The sequence below is a fragment of the Schistocerca cancellata genome, chromosome 5 (assembly GCF_023864275.1).
Source record: "Schistocerca cancellata isolate TAMUIC-IGC-003103 chromosome 5, iqSchCanc2.1, whole genome shotgun sequence".
In the NCBI taxonomy this organism is placed as follows: Eukaryota; Metazoa; Arthropoda; class Insecta; order Orthoptera; family Acrididae; genus Schistocerca; species Schistocerca cancellata.
In genome coordinates this window covers 390,543,051-390,563,323 of record NC_064630.1, presented here as the reverse complement: position 1 = coordinate 390,563,323, position 20,273 = coordinate 390,543,051, and the positions used below count along the sequence as shown (strand labels likewise).

Genomic DNA, 20,273 nt, shown 5'->3' with positions numbered 1-20,273 from the left:
GCAGCATTAATATTAGTCGCCGGTGCAACGCTCTTCTGTTTCTCACTGTATCCACTCTGATGGAAGGTGTCCAACCGTCCACCGGGTGAGGGATGTTAATACCGAGTTGGCGCTACGGTCTACGGCCTTACGTAGGGACCTTCTCCAACAAGATTGGTCGTATCTTGCAGAAATATAATGTGAAACGTCTTTTCCGTTCTCAGTCTATGATTAGGGTTGTTTTAGGTTTCGTTAAGATCGATCTTAGTTTGCTTAAGGTGCGTATCTACGGTACTCCTTACAGTTGTGGCATGCCATGCATTTATCAGACTATCAGAAACGTGGAGTACCAGTGTAGTGAGCATATGCGTCACACACGCTTACAACAGCCGAGCAAATCATCTATTGCAGAAAGTTGCCTCGGCACCGGTCATCCTCTGGAATATAACGACACAGTGTTTCTGCCGTGCACTACATGCTACTGGCATAGTGTTATTAAGGAAGCAGTTGAGACTAAAGTAGCAAGTAACCTTGTAATTAGGAATGGAGGGTTTTGGTTAAATTCTGCGTAGAATCCTGCTCTCTCTAACGTCAAAGAAAAAAACAGATTTAATGCTATCTCACACGTTGTGTGGTATATTTCACTATCGGTAAGTTCTGGCATAGATCATCTTCTGTTGTGTGGTAGCACTAGTGTTTACAGTGATGTTGTTGTTGTTGTGGTCTTCAGTCCTGAGACTGGTTTGATGCAACTCTCCATGCTACTCTATCCTGTGCAAGGTGCTTCATCTCCCAGTACGTACTGCAGCCTACATCCTTCTGAATCTGCTTAGTGTATTCATCTCTTGGTCTCCCTCTACGATTTTTACCCTCCACGTTGCCCTCCAATACTAAATTGGTGATCGCTTGATGCCTCAGAACATGTCCTACCAACGCCTTCCAACCGATGCCTTCTTCTAGTCAAGTTGTGCCACAAACTCCTCTTCTCCCCCTTTCATTCAATACCTCCTCATTAGTCACGTGATCTACCCATTTACAATATATACTGAAAATGACAGGGTGATCACCTGTCGAAATTTCGGCGGCTGTCGACGACGTCGCCAGTGCTTTCGCGTAAGTTATTTGAACAATCATGAAATGGTTTAGAAATGGCTGGTGTGAGGAATAAACTTTCTATAATAATTTAGTTGACAAGCACAGACTTCAGCTGTTTCTTCAGCTACGGGAGGTGGAAGTTTTGAAAACTTTCTACACCTTTTGGTGTGGGTTTGATGCTTGCTAAGCTCGAAGAAATGATCTAGATATGCGCCAGGAAAAAAAAAATTCGCCTTGAAGTTTGAGCTTTCAATAACATGAAAGAGGGCTCCCAGACTGCGCAAGAGATCCGTCGAATCCGTCTCCATGACAATGATTTCTTGCAGCTAATAGCAGTTCCAGGACGCCACTCGTTTAGTGTGCCGTGTACCGTAGAAAAATAACAGGTACGCTGCCGATCCCGAACAATGAATGGTTGCATCTAAATAAATGCAACTGTTGCGGGTTGATCACCAAAAGCCGGCCGTTGTGGCCGAGCGGTTCCAGGCGCTTTAGTCTGGAACCGCGCGACCGCTACGGTCGCAGGTTCGAATCCTGCCTCGGGCATGGCTGTGTGTGATGTCCTTAGGTTAGTTAGGTTTAAGTAGTTCTAAGTTCTAGGGGACTGATGACCTCAGATGTTAAGTCCCATAGTGCTGAGAGCCATTTGATCACCAAAAGTTGTTTTGCCTGTTCATCCGAGAATAACTTGAGGTAAGCTTCCTTGAGATCGATTTTTACAAATAGTATGCCCCCAGGCGCGTGTTATGGTATTCCTTACAGTTGTGGCATGCCATGCATTTATCAGACTATCAGAAACGTGGAGTACCAGTGTATTGAGTGTACTTGGTCGTAATATCTTCCATTTTGGGAACTGGATGAATATCCACGACCATTCGTGGACTGATTGTGGACTTGAAATCGTGACGGATGCATAGAGATCCATCCGGATTATCGAGTTGCACATTAGATGTAGACCACTCGCTATTGGTGTGCGGGATGATGTCACCTTCGTCCTGTAAGCGCTGCAATTCTAAGCGAAGTCGAAGATGATCCTTCAAGGCAAACGGTACTTCTGTTGCACTGCAACATTTAGGTACTACTGAAGACTTCAGCATAATATATGCGTCGCTGTCCCTGACACAAGTTGTTTTATCATCAAAGATATGTGAGAATTTCCGTAAGATGCTCTTAACGTGCCTTTGAGGTACAGATGCCCGCATCTGACCGGCTAAAGTCGTCCACTTCCAGACCGAGGCACAGAATGTTACTAGCATCTCGCGATTTGACCGCCAGCGACCACGCTGCGACAGTGGTATCCTTATACAGTGCAGAATTGGCCACATATTGTTATGCAATCATTACTGTTGCTGTTCAGCTTAACGTGGAACGACTGGATCTGTGGTTAACCTAGCCTTCGGTATGTTTACAAATTAAGAATCGTTAAACAGGAACTCATATCAATCTGGGAAGTGATGTCGGTGCCGTCGATCGTCACATCCAGATATGAAGCTGTTGTGGACCATTGTAAATCTGTGTTAACCTGAAAGGTGTCGGATCCTGAGCCTGAGAATTCATGGTCACTGTCAAAGCCGATGCCCATAAATCGTCTGCTATTCACTTTCATCTTTTGTGTTGTACTACACACCTCGGCCTTGTGACCCTTCTTTCGGTCTTTTGAAAATAGAAATTCTCACGGTGGTGAGTTAGAAAACAATTAAGACAAAAGGTTGACTTATTAGGAACTTACTGTCGTGTTACTTCCCCTAGGACGGACGGCGGCATCCAGGACGTCATGTGTACTGGGGTGGTGAAAGCGTGTCTGGATTCAGCCTTTCTGACTAGTTCAAATGGTTCAAATGGCTCTGAGCTCTATGGGATTTAACTTCTGATGTCATCAGTCCCCTAGAACTTAGAACTACTTAAACCTAACAAACCTAAGGACATCACACACATCCATACCCGAGGAAGGATTCGAACCTGTGACCGTAGCGGTCGCGCGGTTCCAGACTGTAGCGCCTAGAACCGGTCGGCCACTTCGGATGGCTTCTGACTAGTCCCAGACGCTGTTGCCGGTTGCTGCAACGCCAGGAACGACGTCATTATTTGTTCAAAGCTGACGGACTAGCGGTAAACAAGCGTCTACTGAGGGTTTATTCAAATTCGATAGTTCATTTTTCAGATCTTCGTCCGCTGAAAGCGCCGAAAGCGTGCCCCACACTAATAAATCCGCTTATGATAGGTTATACTCGGCATCCGCAGAAAAACGATACTGTCGGAATCCAAAAAAATGTGAATATGTTCCTGTTTATTTAAAAGACTCTGACTCAAAAGTGGGGCACCAGCTGCCTCACTCTATCTTACTCAGCATCTTTAAAACTTTTTCCAAAAATTTTGGCACGTGAACACATTTGTGCTTTCTTTAACTCATCTTAAACTCCCATAATCTCGCTTAGCCATAACTCACTCACACCCACTCGTTCATCGCTGTAAGTAGGTCATGCCCATCCGCTCGCAGTTGCCCTTTGACACTCACTCATTCAGCCCAACTCATTGTCATCTTTTCTTTGTGTTTCTCTGTCATGTCTCAAGCTTCACAGCCACAGTCTCCTTCGTTCAGTCCTACTTCTAGACTCTCCTCTCACAGTCACTGTCTCCCTCTTGCTCTCTCTTACTGCCGATACCTCATTCCTTTCAAGTGCTGTCTCTTCTCACTGTCACTTTCTCTCTCTTCCTTGTTGTCATTGTCATATATTCTCATTATCACTGGCTCTAACCCTCTTCCACTTTCTCTTTATTTCCCGCTCCCCTCTGGCACTGTCTCCTTCGTTCTTTTCCTAGCACTGCTGTGTCGCTGCCAACTATGTTCCACTGCCACTCTGTCTCTCTCTTTCTCTCACACTGTCATCGTCTTCTTCACTCTTTCTATAACACAATCAGTGACTACTATCTTCCAGTATTCATTACTTTTGTGTCTCATTGCGACTGACACTGTCTTTTTCTCTCTTAGCATAAAAAAGCGCCAATATGTTTGGATGACAAAATTTTTGGGAAAATTTTTAAAGGTGTTGAGGCATGTAGAATAAGGCATCTGATATCCCCTTTTAAATAAACAGGAAGATTTTCGGATTCTTTGTGCTCCAACAGCAGCATTCTCCCACTAGTATCTGTGTAGAGGAAATGTACATAGAGAGGGGGGAGAAGAGGACGCACAGACAGTGGTAGGAGGAGATGGAGTGTGTGTGTGTGTGGGGGGGGGGGGGGAGAGTAAGAGATCTAATTAGTGGTGGAGGAGGAGTTGGACAGAGGAGGAAGGAGCAAATGGTGAGAGGAGGGAGGAGCAGATGGATAGAGAGAGGGGTAGGAAGAGACTCACAAAAGCGGTTTGGAGAAGGGGGACACCCACAGTGGGTAGAGGAGATGATGAGAATAATCAGAAAGAGAGGAAGGACTAAGTGGAGAGAGAGAGAGGAAGAAGGAGAAGGTGGACAAATAGGAGATTGGAATAAATACCTACGTGGGCAACGCTAGGTTCTCAGCTGGTTTTTTAATAAAGCAAATCATCATCGAGAAGCTATAAGGGGTATACAAAAATATTTTACAGTACTCATAGATATTATATTTTTTGTTTATAGTGTTGGCAAGTGACCATCCTGTGGAAAAAAAGACGGATAACCTAATATGAAGGAGTCAGATTACCTTCCATTCGGAAAGTGTGTGCACTCAGCGACTGTTATGTGGCTTACAAATTATAGAGTGCAGGAATCAGTCGTCCTTTTTTAGGTTGTACTACGCAAATCCAGTTTTTGGCTAGTGGCTAGCCATTCTCACATAAGTAAAATTCCTTACATTGCTGTCCTACTTATCTCATGTTTGTCAGTAAATACAGAAATATATATAAGAAATTTCTAGGTTCGCTCACTGTGAGTCAGTTGTTTCATGCTTTAATCACCTAAGTAACGTCAGATGGGTAAAACCTTTTTTTAAAAAAAATTATTTATAAGACACAAGAATGCACATGCTATATGCAACTATTAGAGTTGATCTGATTTGAATGTTTTTATCTTACCTTCTTTACATAGTAATATTCAAAGAAATGTGACTGACGCCCGAACAACAGGGACTTACATGCATCGAGAGCAGAAAATATACAAGCCATATAAGTTATGCCATTAGTTGTAACTTTTTATTATTTTTATATATATATATATATATATATATATATATATATATATATATATATATATATAACCTGACTATGTAGTTCTTGTACTTTTAGCATTCGGAATGGCTACCCACTAGCCGAAATCTGGATTTGCTTAATAAAATCTAAAAAAGGACGACTGATTGCTGCACTCTATAATTTATAATATGAGGGAATATTTACGGTGTTTCTTAGTCTACTGATTACATAAAAATCTATTAAATAATAACTCACTTCGCTCATATGAAATTGCTATCTTCTTGTGGTGTGTTCAGTAAATCCATTGCTATGGCTCCATGTGTCTTGTTGACTGATCTTTATAAATTAATGAGAAGTGGAGCAGCTTCTCATTAATTAAACATACAGTTGCAGAATCAGCATTCCCTGAGCGCGCGGGGACTAGTAACTGTTTATATAGTAAAACTCGTCATCACAGCGATTTCTACGGCACTGCAGAGACTGTGGAGGACGGGCGTGTGGTGTTGTTGCAGCTGACGCGCGAGTACAACCTGCAGTGCCTGTACCTGTTCTACCCGGTGCTGAAGCAGCACATCCAGTACGAGTTCGAGCCGTGCGAGAACGACAGCATCGACAAGGTGACGGCCGACCACTCGTCGGCGCAGCAGCAGCTCAGCAAGGAGGCGAAGCGCTGGGCCACGCGCATCGCGCGCGACAAGCAGAACGTCGCCGAGTACGAGAGGCGCCTCATGGCGCTGCAGGCCCTGCGCGACCAGGGCCAGAAGGTGAGTCGGCACTGTGCGGCACCCAACGTGGGAGGGAAGTGCGTCCTACTCTCCAGCTGGCTTCATCTCGGCCAGGCGAGATCACAGTTTGGGACTTCGTCTCTCCCAGCGCCTGAAGAGTATATCAGTATACATATCCACAAGCCACCATACGGCACATGGTAATGTTAATAATGATGATCGTATGGCGTTGCGGGGAAGTTCGGCCGCCGTATTCCAAGTTCTTTTTAGTTGACGCCACTTCGGCGACTTTGCGCGACAATGATGATGAAATGATGATGAAGAACACACAACACCCAGTTATCACGTGGTAGAGAAAATTCCTGACTCCGCCGGGAATCGAACCCGGGACCCCGTGCACGGGAAGCGAGAACGCTACAGAGTAGATTTCTACTCTCCAGAAATGTCATTATACTCGAACCTAATACGTGTTCCAAAACTCTACAACTGATAGACGTTAGAGATATAGGCCTATAGTTCTGCACATCTGTTCGATGTCCCTCCGTGAAAACGGGGATGACCTGTGCCCTTTTCCGATCCTTTGGAACGCTACGCTCTTCTAGAGCTTAATGTCGGTTTCCTAAGTTATGCTTAGATATTTAATCGCCGTGACTTTGTCAAGCAGCACACCACTAATACCGTATTCGAACATTACAGGATTGTTTTTCCTGCTCATCTGCTTTATCGTACGTTTTTTCACATTTAGAGCAAGCTGCCACCCACAACAGCAAATACAAATTGCATCAAAGTCATTCTATAGTCGCTTAAAGACGACACTGTTTCGTACACAACAGCGTCGTCAGCAAACGGTTTCAGACTGCTGCTCTCACTATCCGTCAGATCATTTATGTACAAGAAAAAGAGCATTTCTATCCCGCAGCACTCCTCATGACATCTCTGGTGATCACTTGCCAACCAGGACAACATCGCTACTCCTATTGCTTGAAAAGTCTTCAGGCCACTCACAAAAAATGGTTCAAATGGCTCTGAGCACTATGGGACTTAATATCTGAGGTCATCAGTCCCCCAGAACTTAGAACTACTTAAACCTAACTAACCTAAGGACATCACAAACATCCATGCCCGAGGCAGGATTCGAACCTGCGACCGTAGCAGTCGCGCGGTTCCAGACTGAAGTGACTAGAACCGCTCGGCCACACCGGCCGGCTCAGGCCACTCAAATATATGAGAAATTAGTCCGCGAGTTCGGACTTTTTTCAACAGTCTGCAGTGTGGGACTGTGTGAAATGCCTTTCAGAAATCTAGGAATATGGTATCTGCTTATTGCCGTTCATTAATGACTCGCGGAATGTAGTGCGAGAAACGTGCAAGCTGGCGCAAGCTAATTATTCGCACCAGCGACGCTTTCTAAATTTGTGTCGATTTGTGGAGAGAAGCATTTCTCCCGCAATAACTTTACTCTGGCGTCCGGTCATCAGGATTTTTGAGTGCTACATTTCTTAAAAGCACAGGGATTAATTGGGAGATGCACATTGGCCACGTCGTGTTTCCATGAGATACTGGGTACTAGGCGAGGAAAATCATATTCTTAATTATCTACATCTACATTCCGCAAGCCACTTCGCGATGGGTGGCAGAGGACACTTTGTGTGCCACTGGTCTATTCATTGTGAAGACAAAGATACGTGATGTAATTCTCAACCGCTTCCAAGATGCAGCAATTTGAACTACCAAAAACCAGAACACGGCATGTGATGTAAAAAAGAAATATCGTTAGCTATTGTGTTCACCTTCAAAAGTGCCGTAGCCAATTCCAGTACAACGTACACGTCATATACACTACTGGCCGTTAAAATTGCTACACCACGAATATGACGCGCTACAGACGTGACATTTAACCGACAGGAAGAAGATGCTGTCATATGCAAATGATTAGCTTTTCAGAGCATTCACACAAGGTAGGCGCCGGTGGCGACACCTACAACGTGCTGACATCGGGAAAGTTTCCAACCGATTTCTCATACACAAACAGCAATTGACCAGCGTTGCCTGGTGAAACGTTGTTGTGATGCCTCGTGTAAGGAGGAGAAATGCGTACCATCACGTTTCCGTCTTTGATAAAGGTCGGATTGTAGCCTATCGCGATTGTGGTTTATCGTATCGCGACCTTGCTGCTCGCGTTGGTCGAGATCCAATGACTCTTCGCAGAATATGGAATCGGTGGGCTCAGGAGCTGCCGGGTCCCAACGGCCTCGTATCACTGGCAGTCGAGATGACAGGCATCTTATCCGTATGGCTGTAACGGATCGTGCAGCCACGTCTCGATCCCTGAGTTTGGGACGTTTCCAAGACAACAACCATCTGCACGAACTGTTCGACGACGTTTGCAGCAGCATGGACTATCAGCTCGGAGACCATGGCAGCGGTTATCCTTGACGTTGCATCACAGACAGTAGCGTCTGCGATGGTGTACTCATCAACAAACCTGGGTGCACGAATGGCAAAATGTCAGTTTTTCGGATGAATCCAGGTTCTGTTTACAGCATCATGATGGTCGCGTCCGTGTTTGGCGACATCGCTGTGAACGCACATTGGAAGCGTGTATTCCTCTTCGCCATACTAGCGTATCACCAGGCGTGATGGTATGGGGTGCCATTGGTTACACGTATCGGTCACCGCTTGTTCGCATTGACGGCACTTTGAACAGTGGACGTTACATTTCAGATGTGTTACGACCCGTGGCTCTACCCTTCATTCGATCCCTGTGAAACCCTACATTTCATCAGGATAATGCATGACCGCATGTTGCAGGTCCTGTACGGGCCTTTCTTGATACAGAAAATGTTCGACTGCTGCCATGGCCAGCACATTCTCCAGATCTCTCACCAATTGAAAACGTCTGGTCAATGGTGGCCGAGCAACTGGCGCGTCGCAATACCCAGTCACTACTCTTGATGAACTGTGGTTACGTGTTGAAGCTGCATGTGCAGCTGTACCTGTACACGCCATCCAAGCTCTGTTTGATTCAATGCCCAGGCGTATTAAGGCCGTTATTACGGCCAGAGGTGGTTGTTCTGGGTACTGATTTCTCAGGATCTATGCACCCAAATTGCGTGAAAATGTAATCACATGTCAGTTCTAGTATAATATATTTGTCCAATGAATACCCGTTTATCATCTGCATTTCTTCTTGCTGTAGCAAATTTAATGGCCAGTAGTGTACTTTATTTGAACGTTGTGTCAACGTTCTGTTTCTGTCTATAGCTTATGGCTTTTAACGAATAATAATATTGTAATGGAGATATACCAGGTGAAGTGCGTATTACGTAAACGACATGAAAAAAGTCTCGAGTTATGGAATAAAATACAACAAAATTTCCTTCTCGGTGTAAATATAACGATCATCAAGCTAAATGTCACTCAAAGATGAAGCAGATGAGCACAGATCAGTTGTGTGGCAGTATGAAATTACTTTTCTAATTAGGATGTTAGCAATACCTGATTTTTGTAATTGATTTTTTCCTTGGGAGACTTTTTTTCACAAAATCAGAAACAAAAATGGCTGGCTTGCAATGAAATGACAGAAATAAGGTGACAGATAATTGCAGTCATAAATTTTAGCGTTCATAGAATGAGGAATGATATTCAGTCTTTAGCAGTAGCACACACTTAGCATCTTCACTGTCACCTTCAACTGGTGGCAGTTCAGCATGCACATTTTCTTCTTCTGTTGCCTGAGGTTCCTCATCATCATTTCTCAGGCCTAAATTAATCATTCAGGAAACCCTTCATGTGTGTTCCTTCCAGAGTAAATTACGTGGACTGAAGAGCATTCTCAAACAGCGATATCCTTCACTGCCTTGTTATTTTTGTCAGTTCCAGCCTTCTAAACGCATCCTTAGGGAGTTCAAGATCTTCCTTTATAACAGGCACCAGATGTTTGCCGTCATATTCTTGCATCTGCAGTACTACTGATTTATTTTTCATATGTGACTTACAGGTGAGGTAAGGGTCGGGAACGTGATCCAACCCATCCCCTCTCCACGAGGAATCCACGTGTTACTGACCTATGTCCATTCTGTTGAAGACAGTCCGGAGCATGTTACCATATTTCTTATTGTGATTCTGATACTTAAGTGTTTTCTCGAATTCATTTTCCATATACATCTTGTATTTTATATAATCATCGCTCCCAATATTGCTAAAAGTGTAACTTGTATATTTGCCCATTAACCATTAACCAAATCCCACGCCTTCTCAGTTATTTATGTTAGAGTGAATAAATGATCCAGTGAGGATCTAATTCTATTGAAACCGCATTGGTAGTTCCCAATTAGTTTTTGAGACCAGAGGACCCGCGTGAAACTTTCGCACATTCATAGTTTTAAATAATGACAGTGTATGGAATAAGTATGTATGGGGTAAGGGTAGATGTAGGAATGAAGAGAAATCATCTCTAAAATAATCCGAACGACGTGGAATAATAATCATGAATTTATGATCCATCCTGTTTATACATTTCCCAGTGTGCAAAAATGTGTTTTCCATTCGGAATGTTTTTCGCTGCTTGTATGACGGGCAGAGATCAGGGACTGTCAATAGGGCTACATAACTTGTAACTATAATTCGACATACGTTTTCAATTACAGTAAGCATGTTACGCCACGGCAGCAATAGGTAAATCACAACTCAAGGCGACAATGGCACTTATGTTTGTCGTTTCGGAAATTATATTCGTTTGGGGAAGTCATCTTGTCTGATGGGCAGAGATGATGAAATACCGCAGTGACAGTGCTGTATACAAATTACTGCTTATTCGTGATTAATAAGTTAGCTTCGTAAAATATAGCTATGTAGCTGAGTATCCATTGTGCCTTCTTGCCTGTCATACTTAAAAGTCTCTTTTGTGTCAAAATTTTCCACAAATAGTAAGCTTTAGCGCAAAATCGATGTACATTTCCAGAAGCTGGTTATAAACCTTTATAACGATACCTCATTCGTCCCTATATAGGAATTATGAGTTAAGAAAAAGGAATGTTGACTTGAGAATTTATATATATGATACCGGGATAAAACTGTTTAATGGGCACATCAATAGGATTTTGGGAGTGACTTCCAGGAAAGCAGCCCTGTGTAGTTATCTCACAATAGAGAATCATTCTTCTTAAATGTGAGCATTTAATTGTGGTTTTCCAGTCTGCAGGTATGGCTTGTGTCTTCCAAGTCCTTTCTATTAAAGACTGCAGTTGTAATTCTACGCTACTGACCACTGAAATTGCAGCAGCATGAAGAAGGCAACCAACGAGCGTCAATTAGGCAAGATGTGTACTGCATGTTTGGACGTGCAAATGATCAGAAATTCAGCAAAACCGCACGAAGTATGTAGGAGTAGCGCCATCCAAACCCTATCTATAAGGAAAGACTGCGCAGTGGATTTCTCATTCGGAAATCGCATTTTTGTGTTGGTTCTTTGTGGGAAGAACGTGTTATATCTCGTGTAAGAAGGAGAAATGTCTATTGGGCACTCGATGTTGCTGCTTACGTTCACTGGAATTCCATTACTGTCATTCGATATGGAAAGGATGGGTCCAGGACGACCATACTCAAGAACATGCGACTAGGACGCGAGATTGCCTTCCTGAGGAGCGCAGAATGTACAGCCACGTCAGGTTCCATGAATCAAGAAAAGAGCTTGGTTGCAGCAAGGAAAGTATCCCACACGGCAGAATGACTGAGTCTGGAACGCCATGGACTCTCAGCACGCGACCAAGAAGGGCGCACCCAGTGACAACATTGGACACCCACGTCTTTTCAGACCGAGTCCCAGTTGTGTATACAGCATCCCAACGGACGATCCATGCGTGGCGACTGGGAAGAGAACGAGCTTTTCCAGCACACTCTTCGTCGATATACGTGCCCAGCAACTGGCGTGGTGGTGTTGAGTACACAACATCATCATCGCTGGTTCCAAGCCGGTAATGTGGAAGTCAGTCGTTACATTTCCGATGTGTTAAAGCTGGTGGCAGAGCCCTGTCTTCGAGGTGTACGTGAAGTTATCTTTCAAAAATATAGCGCCAGAACGCATGCTCCCTGTGCTGTCCTAACCCCGTACGCCGATTGTTGCCGTACTGCACATTCTCCAAATCACTCATCCATTGAAAACCTCCGGTAATGTTGAACCGAACTTGAATAAATCGGTCTTAACGACCTATTTCGCTGCGTTATAGCAGCATCTTCAAACTGTTGGTAGTACCACATGGAGACCCCCGCCCCCCCCCCCCCCCCCCTGTCCTATTCCATGTTACACAACTAACAACATGAAGATGCAGCTTTAACGCAGCGAAACCAGTCGTTTATAAATAATCCCTTAACAGATGTTTGCAACTATAAAAGTTCAGTTTACAACCAATTTCAACGGCTGTGGCTGCCCACATGACAGAGTCTCTGGAAATGGGTTCCCGCGAGAAATGCCCGCCCCCACACGCACGCTTCTAAGACTGATGAACTGTCAGACGCTTGAAGCAACAGGGAGTGACGCACGCGCATCTGTCATCCAAAATCAGTTCAAGTGCCTTTGTTGCCAACAGATGAAGCATCTGCGTTTAATTTCGCACCCTGTGGCACTCTAATCACCTACGAATTTAATCACGTATACCCCGTAGTATTTGCATATTTATATACAAGTAACATTTCGTTATTTTCTATCTGTTCTTCAGCTGCAGTTTTAATGGCTAGAAGTGAATTATTTATATACGAGAAACTTGTGACACACTGTGTTACCAGAAAGAAAAATTCTTCTATCATGGCACAAAAAAGTCGAATATGTCCTGGGCAGATTTAGTGATAGAAAGGAACCAGCTTTTCAATAAAAGCCAGTTCCCTTCTTTTATATCCCTAACTCTGTCCAGGACATATTCACCTTTTTGTATTATGACGGGAGTGTTTTAGATCTTGGTTCTCAACTTTTTCTGTACCATAATTTACACTAGACCGCCACAGCTTGGCAACCAACGTAAATTTTTGTTGACTTGGGCGACGACTTACCTGGGATCGGCATGTTGTCCTCCGAACCATGTTGCTTATATCATGCCAACGGATAAAGCTTCCACAAAACAACAGGACGACCATTAATTAAATGCATTTGTCTGACTTCTTGAAAAACATGAAATAACTCGCACAAGTTTGAAACATAGAGGTGGCAAGCGTAAGAAACCGCATAAAAAGCGTGTTTATTTCACTTAATATCCGAATCAAGCTAGATTTGTGAAAGCGAGTATTCAGTTTTATCGTAAGAAAGCAATTTTTTTAGTTATTTGGTTTAGTTTAAACCGTTTCCGCGCAAGAAAGAATTTTGCTTGGTTAGTTCGACTTTAAATAGCGTACCTCAACAAAGGGCAAAAGACAACTGGATAAAGAAAGTTGACTTTACACATTTATCTACCTACGCGCAAAGTTTGAACCGATTCGTACAAGTTTAAAGTATCGAAGTGCCGCGCTTCAAAAATCTCCCGGAAAAACGTGTTTTTTGGCAAGTAAAGTCCAAACGAAGCAAGATTTTATCAAATGGTTAAAACTTACAGACCAAGGTCCGATCATACAGCGGTGAACCAAATATGAGCACTATCAGTCACGCTTCAGTCTGAAGTCACTTAAGGGTGACTGTTTTACACGTAAAATCCGAACAAAGCTGAATGTTTCTGCACATAAAAGTCGAACTGTGCTTATACAAATGGTGCCATTAGCTGAGCATTAATTTCATCCCAATTAAAATCTTTTGCAAAAGGAATTAATCGATTGGCACAGTTTGCCTGGGCGCCAGTTCCGGTTCGTCGTTCAACGTTTCTTAGTACACCTAAGACAGTTACAGTAAGACAGACGTTCGAATGGGCATACAAATGGCCTGGCTTAACCAAAACCTTTTTACCCCATGTTCCTAGCTCAAACAGGAACAAGTACCAAGACCCCCCTCCCTCCCTCCTCCCCGCCCCTAAACCGTGGGGGCGTTTTCATACATATTTATTACAAAGCTTCCGCGCTTTAACGGTAACTCAGTTGCCTTGTAATATCGTGGGATATATTGTCACGTTCAATTTGAAAGGCAACTCGTTACCGGAAAAGTTCGTTTGCATGTCGTGGTTGCAGAAGCAAAAGATTTTAGTTGTACTTACAAATCTTCTATCTACGAAATGTGTTGTAAACGATCTGACCGTAAAAAGGTATGGGTACCCTTTTGTAAATACGTAACTGTAATACAGGGTATGGTGTGCACATCTCACAGAATGTTGCTCGGGATACGTTAGATAAATAGCAGTAGAATCTGGTGAAAGTAATAGCTGGAATTCAACAGATGGTCTTCTGCAAACACTATAATGGCATCACAATCTTAAATGATAGCAGCGCTCGCCATACAACTAGGTCCATAGCCTGCGTGTCCTGTGTGAGACAGGCCCGACGTCTGCGATGCTGATGCTGCTGACCTCACAGAAGATGAGCTTAAAGATGCGTTGGAATCAAAGGCAAACTGTTTACACGAGAGCAACTTCATTCATTGTCATCCAATTGATGACTGGAACGTTAATGACGCCAACAATGACAGCGACGGCTGTTGAATTTATGAGAATTTTATACTCCAGTCAGTTATAGCTTGTCTCTTGTGTGCCTGTCTTCGTGTTCCGTACTACAGCAGTGGCTATCAGAGCATTAGTGCAAAATGTGCGTTGTTGGCTATGGTTAGACCGTGTTTTAATTGATCCACTCCGGTGCGCTATGCTCGGAATCGATAAGACCCGGTATTCTACGAACGTTGCAGACAGATATAGGCCCAAAGTGTGACCCATTTTTATACGCATCTGAGTGTTTCTGACCTGGACGTCTTTGATGCTTCGCCATCCTCTGACTTAAGACTTTCACCATAACGGTATCAAACTGATCACTGCTTTTTCTGTAGCAGCCCATCAGAAGTAGCGATCTACATATCACACCGTTTACGTGGCATTAAGATCAACTGAATAGATCCTAAAATTGTTTACATATTTTATTTCTTATTATCGATGTGGTAAGTAATTCATTTCTGCCATGTCTCTTTGTCAGAGGTAAATTTCAGCTCTCCGAAGTGTATTTTGGGATGAACTGGTGAGAATAAACAAGGCAGTACGAAAGCAGCTTCAATCGTTTGATAGCGGACAGCAGAAAAGAACAAAAAGAACACACTTTCAATTATTTTGAGACTCCTGCTAAGCATGATGTTGAACTGCGTGTCTGTGTCTATGCAGCTGTGCGAAGAACATGTTTTGGACTCAGAAGCGTGGAAATACACTCAAACGCATTCTTTAGGTCGTTGTGACAAAAAAGTCAATTATCACATTTATGTAGCAATAAAGGCTCCATTTCTGCTATAGAGCAAGAAAGACTGTTGCCAAAGTGTAGGCTCAGTATTTCACGTTTCCTATTCAGGTTGCTAACCTCTTGGTGTTTCGTTAATTTCAGGTTGATCCAAACGATGTAAACGGACCAGATCTGGAGACGAAAATCGAAGACCTGAAACACAGCATTAGAAGGTCTGAGGTAGGTACGCTTAGGTGTTGTATGTTACCCGTCTTATCAGCAGAATACTGTGTGTGTGTATAATTTCGTTCTTTTAATGAACACAGAAGTTCACTATTTTGCTATGTCCTTGAGTGTGTTGCGACCTCATCATATTCCTTTGGCATTAGAAATGTGATATAGTGTTAAATACAGAGGTTTATTTTCAGCTCACACAAGTGAGACGGCATGCTGAATGAGTGTTTTCCCACGTGTTTCTTGTTTCAGACTTCCAAGGTGAAAGCAGAAGCTCGCATAGAGTGCTTGAGAGCAGGGGGAGGTAAGTCCACACTCAATCGAGCAGCCGATAATATGTTCTTATATAAAACTGCAACAACTGCCGAACATCAGTCTCAATATTATGACTCTATTGTTGAGGTACCTATATAGTGGGATGCAGTCACTTTTTATATCCTCTAAACAGATGTGTATTTGGATGGCTGTGTTTCATAACTGCACATGACTGGCTCTACCAAGTTAATCTGTAAAGATGTTAATAGCTTCTTCCGTTGCTGCTTGGAAGAGCAACTGAATATTTATAAATGAATAAGACAAAAATGTTTGTGTTTTACAGTTAATCCATTTAGCTATCCAGTTCTCGGCTTAAAAGGCCATCGTTAGACTACAGTTAACTACCGTCGACAGAAAGGGTACATTAATGTTACGCGACTGTCAAGAAGCTGTTATGCTCGGACATAGAAGTGGAGAAACAAAATGAATACCGTCGCTCACAATGTAGTTGCAATAAAATTAGAATATTTAAGCTAAACAGTTAAAGATATGAAGGGAACATACAAAAAAAATTAAGACTCAGCATTGAGAAAACATTGTTTGTGTGTGTGCCCGCGCGCTCGCGGGCGTGTGTGTGTGTGTGTGTGTGTTTGTGTGTGTGTGTGTGAGGTATAAGAGGAAGGTGATATAAGCAAAAAAGCTGAATCTTAATTTGTCATAGTTGTAAGTACTACATAACGGGCAAGTTTATATATGTATTTATAAAAAAACCTATATACAGCAGGAGAGACGGAGACTACGTGTATTAAAAGAACAGAGTAGCCTACTCGACAACTGAAACAAAACTGACACAGTTCAACAAAAGAGAATAAATACGACTCTCGTGAAGCTATGTTGTTCTTCTAATACACGTATATCTCTTCTGTTGAATGTAATTCCTTATAGAGATTGTCCAATTGTATTTATTCTGTTTTATTGTGATCGTCAGTTTAATTTCAGTTGTTATATAGGCTACTCTGTTGATATACACGTAAACGTCTCTCCTGTTGAATGTAGTTCTTTATACTTAACCTGTGTTGTGATTCGTACTAACAAACTACCTGAGCCAAAATTTGATGTATTTTGCTACATAATTACGTCAAGACTAGGGCTCTAAGGTGAATGATTATCTTTCGAGGAATTGCCAAAGTTGCATAGTCCTTTTTGCAACACCCCTGCGTTAAAATAATGTACTAGGCAGTGAACTGAAAGATGAGCGATGACGGATAGACGGTAAAGCCGTCCTCCTACGGGACGAGGGTGCAAACGACGTGGACGTGGACGGGACATCCGACATCACGAGGGACAGACCCGTCGTCACACGGGACGAGCTGGTAAACGTGATTTGCGCTCTTCAGCCACCGTACTCGGCTTTATTTATCTCGCAAACGACACAGTCCCTTTCCGAAAATGGACGCGCGTGAAATAGCTTGCGTTCTCTCTTAGCGATTGTTGAAGAAGAGCGGAGAAAATCAAGGTCGATTCTGGACGTGTCGATGTGTTGAAAAGAAAATTGTTGGTGGGGGAACACTACATAATGCTGTACAACGGTATGAGATACATAGTAACAGAAGTTATTAGTTAACACAATTGCATTTTCATCCCATTTTCGGTTTTTTGGTTTTAAATTGAATATGGTTAAGGTGCTGTGTCTAATGTATATACTGTCGATATTGCATTGACCACCAACACTCTGTAATAACGTAACGATTTGAAGATGAAGATTCGTTTCGTAATTTCATTCGAATGGAAGAGGAGATATTTTCGAATCCGTTCACTATCATTGAAAAACATATTTACCGGCAAAATAAAAACATGAGCCAGTCCAGAAACGCAGATATATATAGAAAGTTTCATAGCAGCAAAAACTTCCAGTGTGTGTGTACTTTCTGACAGATTGGCAGTCACGTTAAGATTTCTGGCCACTGCGAAAACATTTCAGTCGCTGGCCTATGCAACAACAACTGCAGCAGATAGATTATATGTAATAAATAACATAGACTTCTGAGGTAAAACTTCTATTAAATCAATAAGAAAGATCCAGAATCCTTTAGAAAACAAAAATCGAAAAAAAAGAAATGGAAGGAGGTAAACGCGGACCTGTCAGCCTTCTGTTTACAGTTCACAACTCACGACTCTGTCAACCGCTCTACGGTCACAGCACAAGCGCCGAACCTCTCAATATGACTTACACAGTCTAAAGACTGTATCTACAGAAGTCATTATTTGATATTTACTACGCAAATTGTACCAAAAAGACGCGCTTTTGATAGTGCATCATTGTACCGTGGCACTGAAATGCGAACTTTCGCAGCGCACAAGTTATTGGGTTTGTGCATAAGTTCATAGTGTTTTTCCATAAGTAGTATAAATACACAGATACACATAAGAGAGACCTTAGTCATCAGTTGTATATTCTCCTTCACTACACTCCTGGAAATGGAAAAAAGAACACATTGACACCGGTGTGTCAGACCCACCATACTTGCTCCGGACACTGCGAGAGGGCTGTACAAGCAATGATCACACGCACGGCACAGCGGACACACCAGGAACCGCGGTGTTGGCCGTCGAATGGCGCTAGCTGCGCAGCATTTGTGCACCGCCGCCGTCAGTGTCAGCCAGTTTGCCGTGGCATACGGAGCTCCATCGCAGTCTTTAACACTGGTAGCATGCCGCGACAGCGTGGACGTGAACCGTATGTGCAGTTGACGGACTTTGAGCGAGGGCGTATAGTGGGCATGCGGGAGGCCGGGTGGACGTACCGCCGAATTGCTCAACACGTGGGGCGTGAGGTCTCCACAGTACATCGATGTTGTCGCCAGTGGTCGGCGGAAGGTGCACGTGCCCGTCGACCTGGGACCGGACCGCAGCGACGCACGGATGCACGCCAAGACCGTAGGATCCTACGCAGTGCCGTAGGGGACCGCACCGCCACTTCCCAGCAAATTAGGGACACTGTTGCTCCTGGGGTATCGGCGAGGACCATTCGCAACCGTCTCCATGAAGCTGGGCTACGGTCGCGCACACCGTTAGGCCGTCTTCCGCTCACGCCCCAACATCGTGCAGCCCGCCTCCAGTGGTGTCGCGACAGGCGTGAATGGAGGGACGAATGGAGACGTGTCGTCTTCAGCGATGAGAGTCGCTTCTGCCTTGGTGCCAATGATGGTCGTATGCGTGTTTGGCGCCGTGCAGGTGAGCGCCACAATCAGGACTGCATACGACCGAGGCACACAGGGCCAACACCCGGCATCATGGTGTGGGGAGCGATCTCCTACACTGGCCGTACACCACTGGTGATCGTCGAGGGGACACTGAATAGTGCACGGTACATCCAAACCGTCATCGAACCCATCGTTCTACCATTCCTAGACCGGCAAGGGAACTTGCTGTTCCAACAGGACAATGCACGTCCGCATGTATCCCGTGCCACCCAACGTGCTCTAGAAGGTGTAAGTCAACTACGCTGGCCAGCAAGATCTCCGGATCTGTCCCCCATTGAGCATGTTTGGGACTGGATGAAGCGTCGTCTCACGCGGTCTGCACGTCCAGCACGAACGCTGGTCCAACTGAGGCGCCAGGTGGAAATGGCATGGCAAGCCGTTCCACAGACTACATCCAGCATCTCTACGATCGTCTCCATGGGAGAATAGCAGCCTGCATTGCTGCGAAAGGTGGATATACACTGTACTAGTGCCGACATTGTGCATGCTCTGTTGCCTGTGTCTATGTGCCTGTGGTTCTGTCAGTGTGATCATGTGATGTATCTGACCCCAGGAATGTGTCAATAAAGTTTCCCCTTCCTGGGACAATGAATTCACGGTGTTCTTATTTCAATTTCCAGGAGTGTATTTACAACAGCCTGCCAACCCTGGGGTAACTTTTCGATTCCGCCACTATAGAAATCTTCGAGCCATGTTCGGAATGCATTTTCAGACGAAAAGGAATTACCTCGACGGTTGTTCATTAGAGAGCGGAAAAGTTAGAAAATCTGAGGGTGCAGGGTCAGCTGAATAAGGTGGGAGCGGAATTACTTACCAACCCAACTCCTGTATTATGTTTTTTGTCGCTCTAGCAGAATGCGAGCGGGCGTTACCGTGGAATAGCATCACTTCACTCAGTCTTTCTAGTCATTGTTCCTGGACCGCGTCTGCAAGACATCTCAGTTGACAATAAATGTCTACTGTAGTTACCTCTGCGAAACAAATTCTTAGTACACCACACCGTCGTTGTTCCACAAGAAGCAAAACATTATCAGTTGTGAATGTCCACAGGTCTTTGTATGAGGATTTTCTGCATTTTTTTTGGCTCAACCATTCCATTCCTTTGCTCCTGTTAGCATAAACACACTGTTTCTTGTCGCCAGTGGCAATACAGTATAGTAATGGTTGGTGTTGTTCACAAGTCAAATCATGACGAGCAAGCAGAGACGCACATATGGATAACCGCTGATTTTTGTG

At 43.9% G+C, this 20,273-nt stretch overlaps 1 protein-coding gene across 1 annotated transcript in view; it reads left to right on the top strand.

Moving 5' to 3' along the window:
• Positions 1 to 20,273, top strand: part of LOC126188560 (protein nervous wreck) — a 724,305-nt gene that overhangs the window by 597,365 nt on the left and 106,667 nt on the right. The window contains exons 10-12 of the mRNA XM_049930159.1: positions 5,749 to 6,000; positions 15,448 to 15,525; positions 15,772 to 15,823. Of these exons, the coding sequence (XP_049786116.1) occupies positions 5,749 to 6,000; positions 15,448 to 15,525; positions 15,772 to 15,823 (382 nt within the window). The remainder of the gene's footprint in view (positions 1 to 5,748; positions 6,001 to 15,447; positions 15,526 to 15,771; positions 15,824 to 20,273) is intronic.